At 43.1% G+C, this 21,755-nt stretch overlaps 1 protein-coding gene across 1 annotated transcript in view; it reads left to right on the top strand.

Annotated features, from left to right (window-relative positions):
• Positions 1 to 21,755, top strand: part of LOC122802390 (E3 ubiquitin-protein ligase listerin-like) — a 1,831,112-nt gene that overhangs the window by 1,600,039 nt on the left and 209,318 nt on the right. Inside the window, exon 24 of the mRNA XM_044072016.1 lies at positions 5,144 to 5,315. Within this exon, the coding sequence (XP_043927951.1) occupies positions 5,144 to 5,315 (172 nt within the window). The remainder of the gene's footprint in view (positions 1 to 5,143; positions 5,316 to 21,755) is intronic.

Below are 21,755 nucleotides of genomic sequence, written 5' to 3'. Positions count from 1 at the left end.
TGGAAGCTGCCACCTGGACTTCTGTACATACCTTTACCAAGCATTACCACCTACCTCTGTTTTCTAAGGCTAAGGCAGGGTTTGTCTCTGCAATTCTGCAGGGCATGCTGACCCATTCCTATGCCTCTTACTAATCCTACCACCCCTCTCCTCTGCTTTGGGAATCCTCCCACAGGCGATGACTGGAAAGTGAAACACGAAGAACATAGTACACAAGTACAGTTGTGTACACTTACCATAAATGTAGATGTTCGAGTGTATTCACTGTTTCAGTCCTGGTTTCCCTCCCTTCTTCCCCCTTATATCTTCTTTCTTTAGGGAGACATGGTGGCTTTTAGCCAGCAGGACCACTTTACCATATTTACTTGGGCCTCTGACTGGTTAAGGCAAGAAGAACTGATGTAATGGCATCGGCTGCCTTCCTTTATACCACTGATGACCTGACATCAGTCAGCAAGCGACAGCAGCTGACGCAGAAAAACATTGACTCTGGTATTCGGGCCAGCTGAGGGTTACCACTACAGGGATAAACTGACAGGTGATGACTGCAACAGTGAATACACTAATACACTCTAACATCTACATTTATGGTAAGTGTACACAACTGTACTTTCTATGGTATGTGAACAAGCAGAGGGGAACAAAATCTTACTTGCTGTGCAGACTTGCACAAGTCTGGGAGCTGACGACCCAGCAGGGAGTCTCTCTGCATGCAGTATACATCCCTTCAGCCCAGAACACTCAGGCAGACACCTTGAGCAGGTCCATGTCACAATCCCACGAATGGATACTTCACAGGGATGTGCTCCTGGACATAGTCCACAAGTGGGGTACACCACAAATAGATATGTTTGCCTCCCCTCTAAACAGACAGCTTCCATTATTTTGCACCAGGCTACTTAGTCCTCAGGTGAAAACAACAGATGCCTTTTCAGTCTCGTGGAAGGGGATGTTTCTCTATGCATTTCCCCTTCCCACTTGTTCAAAAAGTCCTACTGAAAGTCCAGCAGGACAAACCAGAAATCTGGTTGGTGACTCCATTTTGGCCAAGACAGCATTGGTTCTCCCTCCTCCTGCATTTAGCCAGGGGCAATCATCACAAGTTACCTCACAGAGTGGACCTTCTCACACAGGACAAGGGATCCCTAATCCATCCCCACCTAGATTCTCTGAACTTTACTTTGTGGGTGATAGAGTTTTGATCCCTTACATACACCTTTACACAGAGGACGTGCTTACAGTCCTGCAGGAGGCCAGGAAACCTAATACCATGAGATCTTATTTGCATAAGTGGAAAAGATTGTCCATGCGGTGTTTACAAAGACAACTGGACCCTTTTCAAGGTGAAGTTCCCTTGGCACTGTCATATCTGTGTGAAATCTTGCATACTGGGTTATCATATTCCTCTGTTAAGCCCACATTGCTGCAGTTTCAGCTTGTCTGCATCTTGATCCCCTTTTAGCATCTCGGCTACCTGCAAAGTTATTCTTAAAGGGTGTACTGCATCTCAGGCACCCCAGGAAGCTGGTTCCACCTTCCTGGGACCTGAATTATGTTTTAGAGAAGCTCACTGTTACCCCCTTTGAACCAGCATCTAAAGCTTCTCTAAAGCGCTGTACTAGGAAAACTGTACTCCTGGTAGCCCTGGCATCAGCCAGAAGAGTGTCAGAGCTACAGGCCGTCATGGTCATAACTCCTTTTCTCACCTTCCACAAGGGTAAGGTGACCCTTAGGACCAATCCCTCCTTCATGCCCAAAGTGGTCAAGGGGCTATCCTTAAACCAAGGTATTCATCTGTCCACCTTCTTCCCACATCCACAGAATGACACTGAGAAAGTCTTGCATTCCCTTGATATTCACAAACAGCTTAGATTTTACCTTGACAAGACCAAGTCAATTAGGAAATCAGAGCAGTTGTTTGTCTCCTTTCATCCCAGGGCTCTGGGAAAAGCAGTGACAAAACATACCATCTCTGCCTGGATTTCCAGGTCCATTGTCTTCTGCTACAGGTACCTTGGAAAACATCTAAAATCCAAAATTAAGGCTCACTGTACTTGGGCTATGACTTCATCTGGAGCCTTCTTCAAGGGACTGGACAATGCTTCCATTCTAGAGGCAGCCCCATGGACTTCTGTTCATACCTTTACCACACATTATAGATTGGATCACATTTCCAAATCTAGAGCGGGATTTGCCAGGGCAATACTTCATAGATTTCGAGAAAACAGTTCCAAGTCTCCTCCCTCTTCTTCCCTTTGAGCTTTGGCACTCACCCAAGGGTTTGGAACACTGTAACATGACAATAGAAGGTCATAGAATAGTTGTGTAAAATCTTACCATAACTATACATGTCCTCCTCTTCCATGTTGCAATATTCCTTCCCTCTCTCCTTTCCCCCTTCTTTCAGTAAATTGACCCTTCTTGGATGACACAGGACTTGTACAGCTATCCTTGGACTGGGGTCTGACTGGGTTGTTCAGTCCTGAGGAAAGGTACGTGCAGACGTCACTTTTATGGCCCACACTCCCTCAGCCAGCATCAGATGTCCCACGTACCTAGCAGTGACTACAAGCTTTTGTATACTGGCTGGACGTTCGGGTAGTAAGCAGAGGATAACCCAAGGGTTTTGAATACTGCAACATGGAAGAGAATGACATCTATAGTTATGGTAAGATTTCACACAACTATTCTTTTGGCAGGTACAGCCCTCTGTACAGAGGGAATAATTTCACCCACCATACCTAAACCACTTTTTTGATAAGCTTTTTGGTCTGTTAGTCCTGATGGAATGAGCTTCAGTGGATTCATCCATGATTAGATGAACCACATCCCGGGTTTTACCTAAATGGTTCGCACAAGTTCAGGAAGCTGAGCTAGCTTTTCATTTTCTTTTCATGTCTTTGCTTTAGGTAATGATAGCTTAGGCAGGCCACTTTACAAGAGGCATATGTGCTTCCAGTGCTTTCTTCAAGAATGTGTTCATTGTAGGCATTTGTTTCATAGCTGCTTGGTTGACAATTCATATTTTTACCAGTGGCTACTGATGGGATTGTAAATTCCATGAGTTGGGCCTCAGTGCTTTAGGGTTTGGACTTCTCAGCCTTTGTCTGCCTCTCCAATTCCTATCACTTTGGTGTGTTTTTTATGCTTTTGGTATTATTTCCATCTGTTATTCACTGCAGTGGCCCCTGAATACATCATATCAGATGATTTTTAAAAACGTCTTTGTTTGTTTTGGGGTACTTAGCCTTTCTCCGCTTCCTGTCTGTTTGGCTAACCCCTTTATCCATCTTTGTGGATGGGTGCCCTGGTATATCTAACAAGTTTATAATTGTATGGTCTTGTTTCTTTTTTTCTGAGGTGTATTTGCTTATTTTAGTGTGCGTATGTGTGTGTGTGTTTTTAAACTGGAGAGTCCTTATATGGTGGAGTATGTTACTGTGTGCTCTGTGGAGGGCATGAGTGCCTCTTGAGTGCTGGAAGTAAAGAATGCAAGAGCTTTATGTCATGAGATGGTTCACTGTAGATGAAATCCCATCTGTTGCACACTGCAGAAGAACCTGTTAATGGTAACTGATGAGGTATGTTTTCACTTGCCTGTAATTTTAGGTCAACAGCTGATTTTTTTTCTGTAGGGGCCTAATAGGTGCCATGTTGTACATATTTTATTTTTACTTTTTCAGATGAATCGATTAGACATAAGTCATCATTTTCATATAATTTATTTGTTCATTTGCATTTATTTACTGGGAAAGTCTGACTGGGGAGGGGAAAAAAAAAACGGGAGGCCTGGAGATGAAAGTTGCACAAAAAGATCTTGATGAGTGGATGGGAGATCGTAGGTTTACCCCGGGTATCACTTCTGTGTCACTGTTAGACAGAAGCGCAGTATACTAACCTCGAAAAAGGGCATAGCAAAATTCATTTAAAATGGGTGGCGAAAGCCATACACACTCTGGCTAGGCTTATAAATGCCCTAGGGCAGATAGCCTAGTATGAACCTATGAACCTAAGACACAGTATACGTACAAGAGTAGAGAACTGCAAAATACAAGAACAAAAAATACATCAAGATGTTGTACAGTTTACAAAGAATGAAAACTGTATTTACTACCACTGTACAATTAATACTAAGCAGTAAGATAAGATAATGTGAATTAACAAAACTTCAAAGAACTGAATGAAATTAGCAAGACATAGATCATCTACACTGAGGCCACTGTGCACTGTACAGGTGTCAGAAAATCTGAACATTTTAATATTATTGTATAAACAATGTGATCACTTTGCACAAATATACTACTGCCAGGCAAAATCCATAATAAAGACAGATTACTGCAGGGAGAGTACAGGTACTGTTTAGACATCTGAACTGGCAAATATCCCTTTGAAAGGTGATTAGACTGCCACAATAGTCTGTATCCTGAAGATATACCAAGTTGCCTTCATTGCAGGGTGTGCATGTCCTTTTTGAGTCCACATGGATTTTTCCTGGATTTTCTCAAAGATTAGTTGAGATCCCTTTGGTTAAGTCAGTGGTCCTCTGTTTTATTTTTTTATTTATTTATTTGTTCATTCATTCATTCTTTAACTGGGTTAGTCCCACTAGTCTACTGGCCTCTTAAATTTTTGCTAAATAATCCACAAGCGTACATTCTGTGTGAGAATGGTAGAGTGAAAGTATACCTCTGTGAGCAAGGACGTGTGTAAGTGTGCCCTCTTATGGGTTGGTGGTGTGTTGAGGATGAAATTCTAGATCTTTTACGCGTCAAGTGTCTCGATAGGTTGTGGGTTTCCCTGACTGTCTACTGTAGTAAGTGGGTAATCACCAAATGAAATGAATGAGTCAGTGATCTATAGTTAACGTGAGTGCTTTATTCATCTGAACTTCCTGAAGTGATGTCTGGTGAGGATGAAAGTTGTCGACTTATATTTTCAATAAGAACAAATAATTTGAGGAAAGCATAAAGATACGTATTACACTGTAAACTATTCACCTATGTGAAATGTGGTAATAAAAAAAGTGCCAAGGTATCTACCTAGAATATAAATTTAAAAAAAGTTTTGTAGTTGGTGTGATGAAAAACAAATGCAGACTAGTTCCCTGTGCTGCATTCATTTAATACTTGTAATTTTTTCACAGTTACGAGTTTTGTATTCTCAATATCTGCGGAGGTCTAAGTCATTGCATAAACTGCTATATCATCTTTTTCGTCTCATGCCTGAAAGCCCTGTTCTGCCTGGACAGACAGCTGAGTCTGGGAATAAGGAGCTGAAGACGCTCTTTTCTGAGGAATTTCAGTTAAGCATTAAAGGTAAAGTGAAGATTGTTTCCCATTATTTTTTGTAATTAATTTTGTTGACTTCATTCACATCTGAGTAATTTGGACATACTTGATTTACATTAGCACCCAGTACTACCCAAAAGAAGTTTGACAGCAACTTAAACATTTCCAACATGCATGTATCCTACAGTTCATTGGTATTTATAGTCTATTGTTCCAGTGTTGTGTTTTCCATCTGGCTTCAAACTGTGGTTTATAAAGTCTGATATGTCCATCATTTAGTATCTGAACAAATGAGGGGGGCCTGATCTTACCCCCTATGTTGAGAGGTCATGAGGGTTTGGTAATGGGTGATTTATCTCAGAGGCTTCTGATTGCAATGCATATCCCAGGGAAGACCAACATTATGGAAGACAGTTTAAGCAAGAACATTCTTCTTCTGTACGAGTGGTCTCTGAATCCGATGGTAAGTCACTCCTCTTTTTTCAGCTCTGGTGCACTCTGTATTGTGACCTCTTTGCTTCCCCCTCCAGCACCAAGAGCAGTAGCTATTATGCCTTAGTCCCTCCTCAGGGGCATTCACCCTGAGATGTTGTCCTGTATGCTTGGCCAACGGGTTTCCTGTATGCATAGCCTTCAGTTTCCCTAATAGTAAAGTTCCTTAAGAAGGCAGCCCACTGCAGAATGACTGTAATCCTCATCACTCCCTTTTGGCCCTGTCACGTGTGGTTACCCTTCCTGTGGCTTCTTCTGTGATACCCACCCTGGGTGTTTGGTCCCATTCCAGATCTCATTTCTCAATCAGCGGGTCTGGACCTGCCTGACTTTCAGAACCTCAAGTTAACCACCTGGTCTCTCCAGTTTCCTTGCTGGCCAGATATGACCTGAAGAAGTTTTCAGATTTTTGTCAAATTAAAAGCACTTTATATTAAATATTTGGCATGATTCACTTGGTCTGCTGTCCTCCGGAGTTTTTGTTTTGCACTTTGTTGGCCAGATATCCCAAGCTTTCATACAGTGTTGTACGTATGTTGTCCTCTTCCCAGAAGATGTCTACTAGGGAAGATGTATGTTAGTAAGTGGAAATATTTTGCCATTTGGACTGATTCTCGGGGCTTGGACCCCTTTTCAGCTCCTTTGGTGGTAGTCCTAGACTTTCTTGTGGACTTGTTCATTGCAGGTTACAGTTAATCCACAATTAAGAAGCAGTTGGCAGCCATATCTAATTTTCATGTTGGCAGGGATAACGTACCTTTGGCTGACTTGAAAATCTCCAAAGCTTTTTCCAGAGGTGTTTTTTTATTGTGCTTCCCCTGTTTGGGACCCCGTCCCTCTCCGGGATTTACCATTTGTACTGCAAGTCCTTGCCAGGCCCTCCTTTTGAGCCTTCTGCCACTTAAGATTTGAAGCTTTTATCTTGGAATATATTGTTCCTGGTGGCTGTTAATTCTGCCAGGCATGTGTCCACATTACAGACTCTTTATGTTATTCCTCATATCTGGTTTTCCACAAAGTTAGGGTTTCTGTTCACACAGACCCATCTTTCCTTCTAGTGGTGGGTACTGAAGATAACCTGAACCAGTCTCTTCACCTTCCAGTATTTCTTTTCCACTTTTTCTCACAAGGGCAAATACTTATTGCATTTTCTGGATGTGCATAGACAATTGAGATTCTGTTTGGACAGGACAAAGTCTTTCAGGAAGTCTGACCAGTTTGTTTCCTTTTCAAAGTCTAGATTGGGTAAACCTGTTTCTAAAGTTATGATAGCCAAGTGGCTGTCATACCATTTTTCCTTTACGTATACTTTGAGAGGTAAAGCCTTGTCTTGCAAATCAAAAGGTCATTCCACCAGAGCTAGGGCTACTTCCACTATTTTTTTCTTCATGTGCAGCTGTTACTTGAGTAATTCCTCTCACATGTGTCTCTCACTTACAAGATGGACATTCAGTCTAGATTCAGGTCTTCATTTGGTTCCACTGTATTGCTCACTATCCTTCCTTACAGCCTGCCAAGGGTTTTATATATTGCTCACTATCCGTCCTTAGAGCCTGCCAAGGGTTTTACATGGCTAGGGACCCAGTCCCACAGGTTGAAGCCAGGCAGAAAAGATAACATCAGATACTAAAGTTATGTGCTCACCATAATGATAGATCTATGTTGTCTTTCTCTGTCTGGTTCAACCTGCCCTCCCTCCTCCCCCCATCTGTATCCCAAGTCTTTTGCCATAGGATGATCGAGTGGGAGAGGTTATTTTCTCTTTCTGTTGGGGTCCTTAGTTTCTCTTCTTTTAGGCTGGTGCCTTAGACAGAGAGGAAGAAACTAGATCTGAGGTATTCTTAGGGGAGGGGCAGCCTGGTGAGCTGAAGTCTTTGAGAAGTGGCTGGCCTCAGATCTGAGTCGGATCTGATAAACCAGCAAGTTGAACCAGACTGAGAAATACAACACAGATCTATTGTTATGGTAAGTACATAACTTTTGTAGAAATTTGTAATTTCTGTCCTCATATCTGAGACATTTTACCAGTTTCTGACCATTGCCTCAACCTGTAATGATGGACTTTCAGGTTTGGCATAGCTTGAGAAGTGATCACATTGTTTACAAATCAGTATTAACATTTTCAGACTTTTTTTTGCACCTTCATAGTGGCCTCACTGCAGGTTGTCTTGTTGATTTTACTACAGCTAAAATTTTTTGTCATGTCATACAAGATTACCCATTTGAGACCCTGGATTATAATTTCTACTTTTGAATAACTGTCTTGTCATCATACCTCTCAGCTGTCCCTGATTTTGACTTACATTTTAACTTTGTCCCTCTTAATGTCTCCTAAAACTGATGACTTTTGGAGAAAAGGTAGAGAATTACCATTTATAAATAATGACAATAAGTACAATTCTAGATTTTGTTTACTTCAGAAAATGTATATGAATGCGTAGTCTGTTATTCTGCGAATGTCTCATGTTAGTAGTACTAATATTTTAAAAGTGTCCCTGATTATTTCTGAATTTATCCCTTATTCAGTTGAGATTTGTCCCTGATTGGTTGAAAGCTATGGTTGTCAGCAAAATGACTACAAAGAACTTGGTCATGTCCTAGCTCTTCTGCACTTGCTTACTAATCATGCGGTTTTGAAGCAGAGGGAGTGTAGACTTAGTTCTCCTTCTCAGTCTAGAAGTACGTTCCCATTGTTTCTTTGCTTAGCAGCCATGATTGTAGTGAGAGCACTGAAGATATTTAATGTCACAGCATTTAATTTAATTTTTTGCACACTGGTGTTTCAGAATCAACTAATTCTATTATGGCATTACTAACTGACACTTTGATTAGACCTTTTGCTGAAATATTTATGCATTTCAAACCGTGCTACTAAGTAATGGTATTTAAGATAACTTTCTGCTAGGGTTGGATGGACTTTAACGTGGTGTCATCTTGTATGTTTGTACAAGTGCATGGCAGAGTTTAGAAATGTCAACTGTATTTGTGCAGTCTTGTAGTGTTGTCTTGGTCTGTATTTTTCCAAAGACAAGACGAAGATGTCCCTGACAAGCAGTGTTTAGCTTGACTTCATTCTTCATGTAACACAGGATTGATTGATATTGGACTGCTTGGTGGCATTTTGTAGTAGTTGTCAAAGAGGATCTGAATCTGTGCTCACATCAAAACTCAAGTGGCTTACCACCGTAATATTTTTATTTATTTATTTATTTGACATTTGTTGACCAGGAGTGTCTGACTGAACAAAAGTCGTTTTTCAAGCGGAGGCCCGGGGAGAAAAGCTCCACACCAACACAAAAGTTAGTAACAGATAACAGTAACATAGAGTGCATATAAGTTTACAGTACGTCAAACATTTCTTATTTACTTGAAGCAGTATATACTCTTAAGTACGCTTAATTAACAATAGTATGCCACTAGCTTAGTCTCGATACTCCTACTAGAGAACATTGAATTAATTATTTACAAGTTGCAGTAAGAGGAGTTAGTTGCTTGAGACAGTGGATCAGCTGTTAGAAAGTTACAGAAGAGTGAGTAAGTGTTTGGCATATGTGAAACATTAGGCAATTGTCAAAAAGTTTAATGAGTTTAAGCAGTAGCGTCAGTATCTGAGAGTAGTAGGATAATTGTCTATGTATAGATAATAGGTAGTCCCCTTCCTGATTTTGTCCTGAGGTTGTAAGTTTTAATGTAAATGTCCACATATTTTTTACTGAGTCTGCTTCTGACCATATAGTTTTGAAAAGTCTTCAGCATTGCATGTTTAAAAAAAAAAAAAAAAAAAGCTAGGCAAATTATGCGAAGACAATGAGGTACAGGTCAGCTTCTCAATGCAACACATTCAGCATCATTAGGCAAAGAAAAAAAAAGTGTGGGGGGATCCAATTAACATCCAGAAAGAAACCGCTTTCCTCTATGTATCTTTTCACAGCTGTGTTGCAGCCTAGAGCCTTGACATTCTTGAACTTGGCATTTTTTTCTTCTGGAGTGATAGGAATACATGTTGATTGAGTTCCCAGTATAATCATACACGATTAATTACCTGTGTAATTTTTTTAATGGTAACCTACAGGTGGGCAGAGTGTGATTCTTTGAGCATAAATTGCTTGAGACTCGAGATGTCGAAGAATATCAGACCACCAAATGTGGTTTCCATAGGAAGTCATTCTTGGAGAAATTTCTAAGCATGCACCAACAGTACTCCCTTTTTTGATTTGTTGTGACCATGGAGTTAGTGTATGTAAGTTTGGAGGGTGTAGGGAGCTTGCCCTCCATATTAAAGGAATACATGGAGGCTTGCCCCCCCCCCCCCAAAATAAAAAAAAAAATAGTTTTTGGTGTTTTGAGCTTCAGACATTAGACATTGGCAGTTCTGACCATCAAGGATTTGATATTCAGTGACCCATCATTGAAGCTTTTTTAATTAGGCAAGTGGACTATTCTATCGGAGTGTATTCAGCCATTGCTTACAGTTCTGGAAAAACGTGAAATATGAAGCAAGACAGTGCATTATTTTAGAGAAGAAAATGACAGCTGCAATACAGATGTTCTTCGTGTTTCACTGTTACAGTCATCACACTTGGGTTATCTGCCTGCAGGTAGCCCTCAGTCAGACCAAATACCTGAATCTTAGTATTTCTACATTGGATGCTGTCGCCTCTTCCATGACGTCAGGTCGTCAGGGGTATAAAACAGGCAGCCGATGCCATTACATCAGTCTTTCTTGCCGAGAAGGAGCCCGAAGCAGAAGTAGTTTGCAAGTGCCGGTCGGCCGCTACCTGAAATTTTTGTTTTTTCAAGTTTCAAAGCTAAGTACCCCATTGGGGATCCTTTTTTTCTTGCTTTAACCAATGTCAGAAAAAGTTAACAGTTGTCTTGCCTGTGGAAAGCAAATACCTCACAGAGATTTTCATTCTTACTGCATCACCTGTTTAGGCCCAGATCACAACATCCCTCGCTGTTGGTTTTATGCCTTGTTTAATGCCCGAACCATTTGTCGTCGGGCTATCTTTGTCGCTAAATTCTTTTGCTGTCGTTCTCCGTATTCCGAAATGGCTTCGATAAGCCATCCAACTACCGATCTTCCAAAAAAACATAAAGATAAAGACAGAGACGCATAGGTCCAAAACTGCCGATGACGGTTCCGTTAAGGTAGTCGCCAGTCCGCCAGTACTTAGTGAGGCGCCTGTGCAGCCCCTGATGCCCGCTGCTGCAGATTTTCAGGCCTCTGCTGAGACCCATTCGGAGTCCGTTATGCCGCGAGATGCTTCTTTGACTATGGAACCTGCGGATGTCTCTACCTTGGATAGGTCCGGAGCCGCTGTGCAGGCACCTGCTTCTGAGGATGTATTCTGACCTACCGATGTTAGAATTAAACCTACAACTTAGTTTTTAGCTAAAACTACCAAGTTTCTCAGGCCCAGAGTATGCACTACGCCTAGAAAACCGACGACCAAAGCGCATGCTCAAGCTCCCATGCCACAAAAAGAAATGCTTAAGAATGGCTGAAGACCTTATTACCCTAATTAGGGGAAGCCAGCCTTCCCCTGCTAAGAGACAAAGAATTGCGTTTCATTCTGATTCTACAGACGGGGAGTCCGATGACTCTGACCCTTCTGATTATCATACATGCCCTTATCAACCTATGAGGATTCAGATGCAGAGGAATCCATTCCCTCTGCCTCCCCTCCAGAGAATTTTTCTTTTGGTGAAACCTTGCATACTTTAAGAGAGCATTTCCAATGGGAATGCCAGGAATACCCTCAGTCCAAAAAGAGACTCAGAGAATTTTTAGAGTTGACTCAGCACAGGCCTCTAGCTATACCCACTGTCCTGGATTTTATGATGTCTTCATGGAATCCAGTCTTACTCCAGACACTTTACCACCGGCCCCTAGAAAACCTGACAGGTACTACAGAGTACCTGATTCTCACAAATTTCTCTTTAAGAATCCTACTGCGGATCCAGAGACCATTTCCCAGGGACCTAAAGGTATTAAGGCTACTACAGCCAAAAACCCTACCCCTTCAGACAGGGATTCCAGAGCTTTAGACAGATGGGGTAAGAAGGTATATACCTCTGCAACTCTTCACATGTTGAAGTACCAGCAGCATATTGTGGAACTAGTTAAACAAAAAATGTTACTTCCAGATTGTGCAGAAAATAAAGATTATCAAGAGTTAATGCATTCTGCAAACCAAGTTATTAAGCATACTTTGCAGTGTGGCTTTGATGCCCTAGAAGCATCTTGCAGGGTTGCAGTCACTGGGTCTGTACTGAGAAGGCATGCTTGGCTGAAGGAACAAACATTGCCAGATCATGCCAAATCAAAATTACTAGATGCTCCTTTAAATAAGGACTGTTTGTTTGGCACCAAAGCAGAAGAGGTTCTTAAAAAGATGGAAGAAAAAGCTAAATCTATGCAAACTCTTAAAGAATTCTTACAAGTGCAGCCACTTAAATTCAGTAGGCATTGGCCTACTAAAAACTAGTCGATGTTCTTCATATTTCACTGTTGCAGTCATCACATTTGGGTTATCTGCTTGCAGTAGTCCTCAGTCGGCCTGATTATCAAAGTCTTGGGTCCTGCATCGGTTGCTGTTTCATCTTCCATGACGTCAGGTAGTCAGGGGTATAAAGCATGCAGCCGATGCCATTACATCAGTCTTTCTTGCCTTGCGGTGCCCGAAGCAGAAGCAGTTTGCAAGTGCCAGTTGGCTGACTCCCGAAATTTTCATTTTCGAGTTTCAGAACCGAAGTCTTCAACTAAAGCTAAGTACCCCGTTGGGTGAACTTTTTCTTGCTGTAAACCAATGTCAGTAAAAGTCAATAATTGTATTTCTTGTGGAAAGCAAATACCTCATAAAGATTTTCATTCGTACTGTATTCCTTGCCTAGCCCTGACCACGACGTACCTCTCTGTCGGTTTTGTGCCTTATTTAAACCACAAACTGTTAGTCATCGGTACATTTCCGCTTCTAAATATTTTGGTACTCGGTTCAATTATCCAGATATGTCTTCGGTAAGCCACCCGACTACCGGCATTCCGAAAAAAACGCAAAGATAAAGACAGAGACAGGCCACTTAGGTCCAAAGCTGCCTACGACGCTTCTCCTAAGCTAGTTGCCAGTTCGCCGATATTCAGGCGCTTTCGCAGCCCCTGATACCCACTACTTCAGATTCACAGGCCTCTACTGAGACCCATGATACCCACTACTTCAGATTCACAGGCCTCTACTGAGACCCATTCAGAGTCTGGTATGCCGCGAGATGCTTCAACTGTGGAACCTGTGGATGTCTCTCCCTTGGATGGGTCTGGAGCTGCTGTGCAGGCACAGGCTTCTGAGGGTGTTTTCAGGCCTACTGACTTGCATGTTAAACTGGCGCCATCTTCTTTTTCTAGCCCTAAAACTTGAACCATGCCTAGGAAACCGACCCCCAGACCGCATGGTCAGGTCTCTGTGCCTAAAAAACAAATGATAAGAATGGCTGAAGACCTTATTACTTTAATCAGGGCAAGCCAACCTTCCTCCTCTAAGAGACTTAGGACTGAATTTGCTTATGATACTTCTGACCAGGATTCTGAAATTTCTGTCTCCTCTGAAGACCAGGATTTACCCTTATATACCTATGAGGATTCTGATGCAGAGGACTCTGTTCCCTCTGCTTCACCCACAAAGGATTTTTCTTTTTGTGAAACCTTGCATACTCTTAGGGAACATTTTCGCTGGGAAAGCCAGGATTACTCTGATTCTAAAAAGAGGCTTAGAGATTTCTTACTCCTGCCTCAACACAGACCTTTAGCTGTCCCTCCTGTGCTGGACATTGTTGACAATGCCTTTTCGGCATCTAGCTTGGCCCCTGATTCTTTACCTCCTTCTCCCAGAAAACCTGATAGATATTACAGGGTTCCTGATTCTCATAAGTTCCTTTTTAAAAATCCTACTGCGGATCCTGAGACCATTTCACAGGGACCCAAGGGCATTAAGGCTACAACTGCCAAAAATCCTACCCCCTCTGATAGAGATTCCAGGGCCCTGGATAGATGGGGTAAGAAGGTATACACCTCTGCAACTTTGGCCATCAGGGCTTTAAATTGCCAGTTTCATATGTTAAAGTATCAGCAGCATATTATTGGATTGTTTAAGCAGAAAATTATGTTGATTCTTGATTGTGCTGAAAATAAGGCTTTACAGGATTTAATGCATTCTGCTGAACAGGTTGGAAAACATACTTTGCAATGTGATTTTGACTTACTAGAGGCATCTTGCAGGGCTGCTGTCAGCGGGTCTGTACTTAGAAGGCATGATTGGCTTAAGGAGCAATCTTTGCCAGATCATGTTAAAACTAAATTGCTGGATGCTGCCTTAAATCAGAACCGCCTGTTTGGCGACAAAGCAGAAGTTGTTCTTAAAAGGATGGAGGAAAAAGCAAATCTATGCAAACTGTTAAAGATTTCTTACAAGTGCAGCCTCCTAGATTTAGTAGGTATTGGCCCTCAAAAAATTGCTCCTTTCCTGCCTCTTTCAGGCCTTTTCAGTTCAAACCCAGAACACCCAGGCTTCAGTCCCAGGATACACACAGGACTAAGCAGTGGGGGGCTCCCACTTCCAAATCAGGGAGTAGTAAGACTCCCCCTATGGTAAGCTGTCTCAATGACTTAACTTTAAAACTTTCAAGCACTTTTCAACTGACTGCTCCTTTAGGGGGAAAGATTGCTCTGCAAGCAAAAAACTGGGAACTCATTGCCAAGGACAAATGGGTTTTAACCATTGTTTCCCAAGGATACAGATTTCACTTCCACGCGCTACCAACCCCAAACGGTTGGCCTGATCTACCCCCAAATCAGTGGGCAGAGGCTCAAAAGCAAGTACTCTCTCTCTCTTAAGGTACCCAGAAAAGACCACTCATGGCATCCTATCCTGGACCTGTCTATCCTAAACAGCTTTTTGGTGATTCCAAAATTCAAGTTGCTAACTCTTCACCAGTTGCTTCCCATGATGGGCAAAGATGCCTGGTCGCAACACTGGATTTAAAGGAAGCCTACCTGCACATCCCAATAAGGAAATCTTGCAGAAAATACCTATGCTTCAAAGCAGGCTGCATGCACTATCAGTTCTCTGCACTGCCCGTTGGCTTATCTACTGTGCCCAGGGTATTCACAAAGTGCCTAGCTCCAGTCATTGCATTTTGCAGGCAAATAAATATTCAAATATACCCATACCTGGACAATTGTCTAATTCAGGCAGAAAGCCAGGACATACTTCTGAATCATCTGGCATTTGTACAAAAGGTGTTAACTTGTCTGGGGTACACCATAAACAAAAAGAAACCTCATCTGGTACCCTGTCAACAAATTATATTCCTGGGAGCAAGCTTGAAGACAACTTCCCAGATGGCTTTCCCCACGCCAGCAAACAAATTCATTTGACAACTTACTTCAAACTAGTGGCCACAAAAACCCTGCTGTTTGCAAGGCAAGTACTTCAAGCCTTGGGGTTCATGGCCTTGTGCATTCTACTAATTCCATATGCAAGACTGCTTATGAGGAAACTATAATGGTATCTAAAAAGCCTATGGTGTCAACATTCTCAGGATCTAGAAGCAATGATTCCTATCATACCTTGCCTACGGTTAGAATTCCTTTGTTGGGCAGAGGCCTGCCACCAAAACAAGGGACTACCATTCACTCTACCCCCTGCCGCCTAAACCCTAACAACAGACGCATCAGACTGTGCATGGGGGGCTCACCTGGCAGGGAAGTGCATTCAAGGCAAATGGAACCCAAGTCAAATGCACCTGCATGTCAATCAAAAAGAAATGTTAGCTGTATAGAATGCTCTGACAGCCTTCAAGGACCACATTCTTCTAGGACAATTAATGGTAAAGACGGACAACACCACTGTTATGTGGTACATAAACAAGCAGGGGGTACCCATTCTTCCCCCCTCTGCAGACTAGCCATGGCTCTGTGGAACACAGCCTTGAGCTACCAAGTTCATCTACAGGCTCAATTCCTGCCACGAAAACTGCACTGGCAGACGAAGTAAGCAAAAATCTCATGGACCCACACGAGTGGAAACTGGAACCAAAGATTTTCAACATGATGATCAACAAATGGGGGATCCCAGATATAGACTTGTTTGCCTCCTCCCAGAACTACCACTTGGGACAAATTCTGCACAAGGACTCCCCACAAACAAGCTTGGAAAGTGGATGCTCTGTCCTTCAGCTGGAAAAATCTATCAGTTTATGCCTTTCCTCCTCTGCCTCTCCTCTTCAAAGTACTACTAAAGATCAAACAGAACAAACCAAGGATGATACTGATTGCACCAGACTGGCCATGCCAACACTGGTACGTCCTCTTGCACAGTGTGTCACAGCTGGCCCCATGACACCTACCTCAGACCCCTACCCTGCTGTCTCAGCAGGAGAGCCAGATTCTGCACCCCCAGCTTCAAACCCTGAACCTGGCAGCCTGGCTAATTACCTAATCTCTCCATTACCATCCCTCAGTAAACAAGTGTTGAATGTCATTTTGGAGGCAAGTAGGCCTAGTACTAGAAAATCTTATGCTAAAAAATGGAAAAGATTCTGTGCCTGGAACCAAACGCAAGGGATGGCCACAGCAGCGCTCAATTTACCTCAGATTCTTCAATACTTAACTGAGATGCTTCACAAGGGCCTTTCATTTTCCTCCATCAGAATTCACGCCTCAACCATTTCAGCTCATTACAACACAGAACCCACCCCTCTTTTCTCACCCACTGCTCAGTCAGTTCATCAGAGGGGCCAAAAATTTAAGACCACATAGGAGAGCCCCAACTCCAGCCTGGGACCTTAATTTTGTTTTGGAAAAACTCACTCTTCCTCCTTTTGAGCCAGCTGCAACTGCAGAGTTAAAATTCCTTTCTTGGAAAACAGCTTTCCTTTTAGCAATCACTTCAGCAAGAAGGGTATCTGAATTACAGACCCTTATGGCAATGGAGCCTTTTCATCATCTTTCATGCGGACAGGATGTCCCTCAGGACCAATCCCTCTTTCATGCCCAAGGTGGTATCCAGTGTGGCTCTTAATCAGTCCATTCATTTGCCAACCTTCTTTTCTAATCCACAGAACAAAGGGGAACGGATACTGCACTCCTTAGATGTGCACAGACAACTTAGATTTTACTTGGACAGGACTAAACCTCAAAGGAAATCCGAACAACTGCTGGTAGCATTTGCTGCAGGGGCAGAGGGGAAGGCTATTTCAAAGCAAACCATTTCTAAATGGATAGGCCATTGCATTCTTTTCTGCTATAAGCACCATGGAAAACCTATCCCACAGGGGATTAGACCCCGTTCAACCAGGGCTGCATCTACCTCTGAAGCCTTTCTCAGAGGTGTCCCTACCAGAGACATCCTAAAAGTTGCTACCTGGAGTTCTGTACATACTTTCACAAAGCATTACCATTTGCCAATTTTCTCTAAATCCAGACCTGGCTTTGCCACTGCAGTCTTGCAGGGCCTTATAGCTGGTCCTAATGCTATCTAAATTCCTCCTCCCATCCTTAGCTTTGGGAATCTACCCAAATGTGATGACTGCAACAGTAAAACACGAATAACATAGTACAGTTGTGTACACTTACCATAAATTTAGATGTTCGAGTGACTTATTTTGGCTATACCTCTATTCTCCTTTACTATACTTAAAAGCTTTTTGGTGTATTTGCTTTTTTGTTGAAGGTATACTTGTGTGTGTGTGTGTGTGTGTGTGTGTGTGTGTGTGTGTGTGTATATATATATATATATATATATATATATATATATATATATATATATATATATATATATTTAATTGCTTCCCATTAAGGGGGGCACCTGACATCTGGGGCAAGAAAAACTGATGTAATGGCGTCGGCTGCACGCTTTATACCCCTGACTACCTGACGTCATGGAATATGAGACAGCAACCAACGCAGGACCCAAGACTTTGATAATCAGGCCAACTGAGGGCTACTACAAGCAGATAACCCAAATGTGATGACTGCAACAGTGAATATACTCGAACATCTACATTTATGGTAAGTGTACACAACTGTACTTTTCCAGCCCCTTCCAGGCCTTCTCAGTCCAAACCCAGGGGAAACAGGCCACCCAGACTACAGTCTCAGGGTATGCAGAGATCTAAACAATGGAGTGCTCCCACCTCAAAATCAGGGAGTGGTAGGCTGCCCCCTTTTGGAAAAAGTTCACAATGACTTTTCAATTATCCTCCCCAGCCCTGCCCAGTTACTTGTGCCCCTAGGAGGAAAACTTGCCCTTCATGCATAAAACTGGATGTCCATTACACAGAACCGATGGGTCCTAAACATTGTATCCCAGGGGTACAGAATCTACTTCTATTCACTGCCAACCCCAAGCGGGTTTCCAGACCTTCCTCCAAACTAGTGGGCAGAGGCTCAAAAGCAAGTACTTTCCCTGCTCAATATCTGGGTTATTCAACCTGTTTCAGTAGAACAAAGGGGGCAGGGTTTCTACTCCAGACTGATGTTCATCGTGTTATACTGCTGCAGTCATCACACTTGGAGTTATCTGCTGTCAGGCGGTCCCGCAGTCAGCCGAATCCCAAAGTCCCGGTCCGGCGTCAGTTGTCATCGCTTCTTCCCTGACGTCAGTGCGACAGGGGTATAAAAGAGGCAGCCAACGCCATTTTCTTCAGTCTTTCTTGCCGCGCGGTGCCCGAAGCAGAAGCAGTTCGCAAGTGCCGGTCGGCCGGCTCCTGAGATTTTCTAATCGAATTTCAGCCCAAAGTCTTCTTTAAAGCTAAGTACCCCGTTGGGGAAATTTTTCTTGCTTCAGACTGATGTCAGACAAAGTTAATAACTGTATTTCTTGTGGGAAGCAAATACCTCATAAGGATTTTCATTCTTATTGTATTCTTTGCCTAGGCCCAGACCACGACGTCTCGGGTTGTCGGTTTTGCGCTAGGTTCAACAAACATACAATCAAGCGTCGGGCAGATTTCGCCCGACATTATTTTGGCAGAAAATTTAACTATAGCATGTCGTCGGATCAACCGACATCAGCAATGATTAAAAAACGTAAGGATAAGGACAGGCAGCCAAGGCCAAGACCAGATACCGAGGCCTCAGCAAGGCCTGCCGCCGGTTCTCCGGTTTTCAGCGAGGCGCCTACACAGACCCTGACTACCGCTGATTTAGAAATCCCGACTGCCTCCAAGACCGACTCAGCTGAGCCTCAGGATCCGGTTCCATCTCTCCCCATGGACGCCAACCCTGACGGTGATCCGGAGATTTTGGAAAGGCCTTCGGTTTCAGAAGGCGTTTTCAAACCGACAACTATCTCTATAAAGTTTTATGCTAAACTTAAAACCCCCTTAAAAGTCAGGAAACCGGGGCCACAGACCTCCCCACAGGCCCCTATGCCTAAAAAACAGATGCTTAAGATGGCTGAGGATTTAATTACCCTTATCAGAGGTTCCCAACCCCCTCCTGACAAAAGGCCTAGATTGGAGGAAGATTATCCTTCCTCTGACAAAGCATCCATTTCTTCAGCTAACTCTGAGGACCAGGATTACCCCTTCCCTCCTTATGAGGATTCAGATGCTGAGGGAGTCCATTCCCTCTGTCTCCCCCCCTGAAGACTACTCTTTTGGGGAAACTGTACACACCATGAGGGAGCACTTCCACTGGGAAGGCCAAGATTACTCTGACTCTAAGAAAAGACTCCGTGAGTTTCTTCTTCTTCCACAGCATAGACCCCTTGCAATTCCTCCAGTTTTAGACATTTTGGATGATGTTTACACTGAATCTAGTCTAAACCCAGATTCCTTACCTTCTGCACCAGCTAAACCAGACAGATACTATAGAGTTCCTGATACTCATAAGTTTCTATATAAAAGCCCTGTTGCTGACCCCGAAACCATTTCCCAGGGTCCCAAGGGGGTTAAGGCCTCTGCTGCTAAGAATCCACTACCTTCTGAAATAGATTCCAGAGCATTAGAAAGATGGGGGAAGAAAGTGTATACGTCTGCCACTTTGGCCATGAGGGCCTTAAACTGCCAATTCCACATGCTGAAATACCAGCAGTACTTGATTGCACAGTTAAAGCAGAAAATGAAGCCTCAGACAGATCAACCTGATTTCAAAGAGATGTAGGATTTGCTGCATGCAGCAGAACAGGTAGGAAAGCAAACCTTACAGTATGATTTTGATTCATTGGAAGCCTCATGTAGAGCAGCTGTCACATGGTCTGTAATACGTAGACATGCTTGGCTAAAAGAGCAAGCCTTACCAGAACATGTCAAAGCGAAGTTACTGGATGCTCCACTGCAGAAAGATGTGCTATTTGGTGTCAAAGCAGAGGAAGTTTTAAAGAAAATGGAAGAAAAGGCAAAATCTATGCAGACAGTTAAAGATTTTTTACAGGTACAACCTCCTCACTTTAGCAGAAACTGGCCATCAAAAACTGGTCCTTTCCTGCATCAGACAGACCCCAAAGGGGTAGGTACAGACACCCAAGGGGCAGAGGCCAGCCACAAGGTTCTTTCAGGCCTAGACAATGGCATACAACAACTCAAAGAGGTGGAGACGAAAGATCTCAACCCTTCAGGAAACAAACACAATGACTTCCTCCTTCGCCTGCCAAGCAAAATTGCCCTGGCAGCTCCTTTGGGAGGAAAACTGGCTCTATTTCCACAAAATTGGTGCATCATAATAAAGGACAAATGGGTTCTGGATGTCATTACCCGAGGCTACAGATTTCATTTTCGCACTTTACCACGAATGAGAGGCATGCCAAATCTGCCTCCAAACCAATGGACAGAGGCACAAACGCAAATTTCAGCTCTCATGGATATGAAAGCAATTCAAAAGGTACCTACAAGGGAGCAAGGTCAAGGTTTTTACTCAAGACTATTTCTAGTACCAAGAAAAGACCAAGCCTGGAGACCCATTTTAGACCTCTCAATTCTAAACACATACCTGGAGGTACCCAAATTCAAAATGCTCACACTACAGCAGCTTCTTCCCATGTTGGGCAAGGAGTCTTGGCTGGTAACGTTGGACCTCAAAGAGGCATACCTGCATGTCCCTATCAGACAAGATTGCAGAAGATACCTCAGATTTTTGGCAGGTACAACGCATTATCAATTCTCTGCATTGCCCTTTGGCTTATCTACTGCACCCAGAGTATTTACGAAATGCCTGGCATCAGTAATTGCATACTGCAGACAACGAGGAATACAAATTTATCCATGTCTGGACGACTGCCTGATCCAAGCGGACAGCAAGGACATTCTATTACAGCATCTGGCATTTGTAACAAAGCTGCTCAGTTGCCTAGGGTACACCATAAACAAACAGAAGTCAAAGCTAATACCCTCACAACAGATAATATTCCTGGGTGCCAGCTTAAATACAACAGCCCAGATGGCTTACCTCATGCCAGACAAACAAAAACAATTGACTCAGTACTTCAAAAAGATGGCAACTTTTACCCAGCTCACTGCAAGGAAAATCCTGCAGGCATTGGGGTTCAGGGCATCCTGCATTCAACTAATCCCATATGCAAAGATGCATATGAGGAAATTACAATGGTACCTGAAAAGTGTATGGACTCAGCACAGGCACAGCCTCGAAACAATTATACCTCTCATTCCCAGTCTTCACAGAGAGTTCCTATGGTGGGCTCAAGCATGTCAAATAAACAAGGGTCTTACTTTTGTCTTGCCTCCAGCAAACCAAACTATGACAACAGATTCTTCAGACTACGCCTGGGGAGCACACATGGCAGGACAGTGCATACAGGGCAAATGGTCTGCAAAACAAATGCATCTACACATCAACCAAAAGGAGATGCTTGCTGTGCAAAATGCACTGACAGCCTTCAAGGACCTCTTGCATCCAGGACAACTACTAATAAGGACAGACAACACCACAGTTATGTGGTACATAAACAAACAGGGAAGAAC

Source organism: Protopterus annectens, chromosome 5.part0, assembly GCF_019279795.1.
Source record: "Protopterus annectens isolate FY-2018-M chromosome 5.part0, PAN1.0, whole genome shotgun sequence".
Classification (NCBI taxonomy): Eukaryota; Metazoa; Chordata; order Ceratodontiformes; family Protopteridae; genus Protopterus; species Protopterus annectens.
This window is presented reverse-complemented; position numbering and strand designations above follow the sequence as displayed.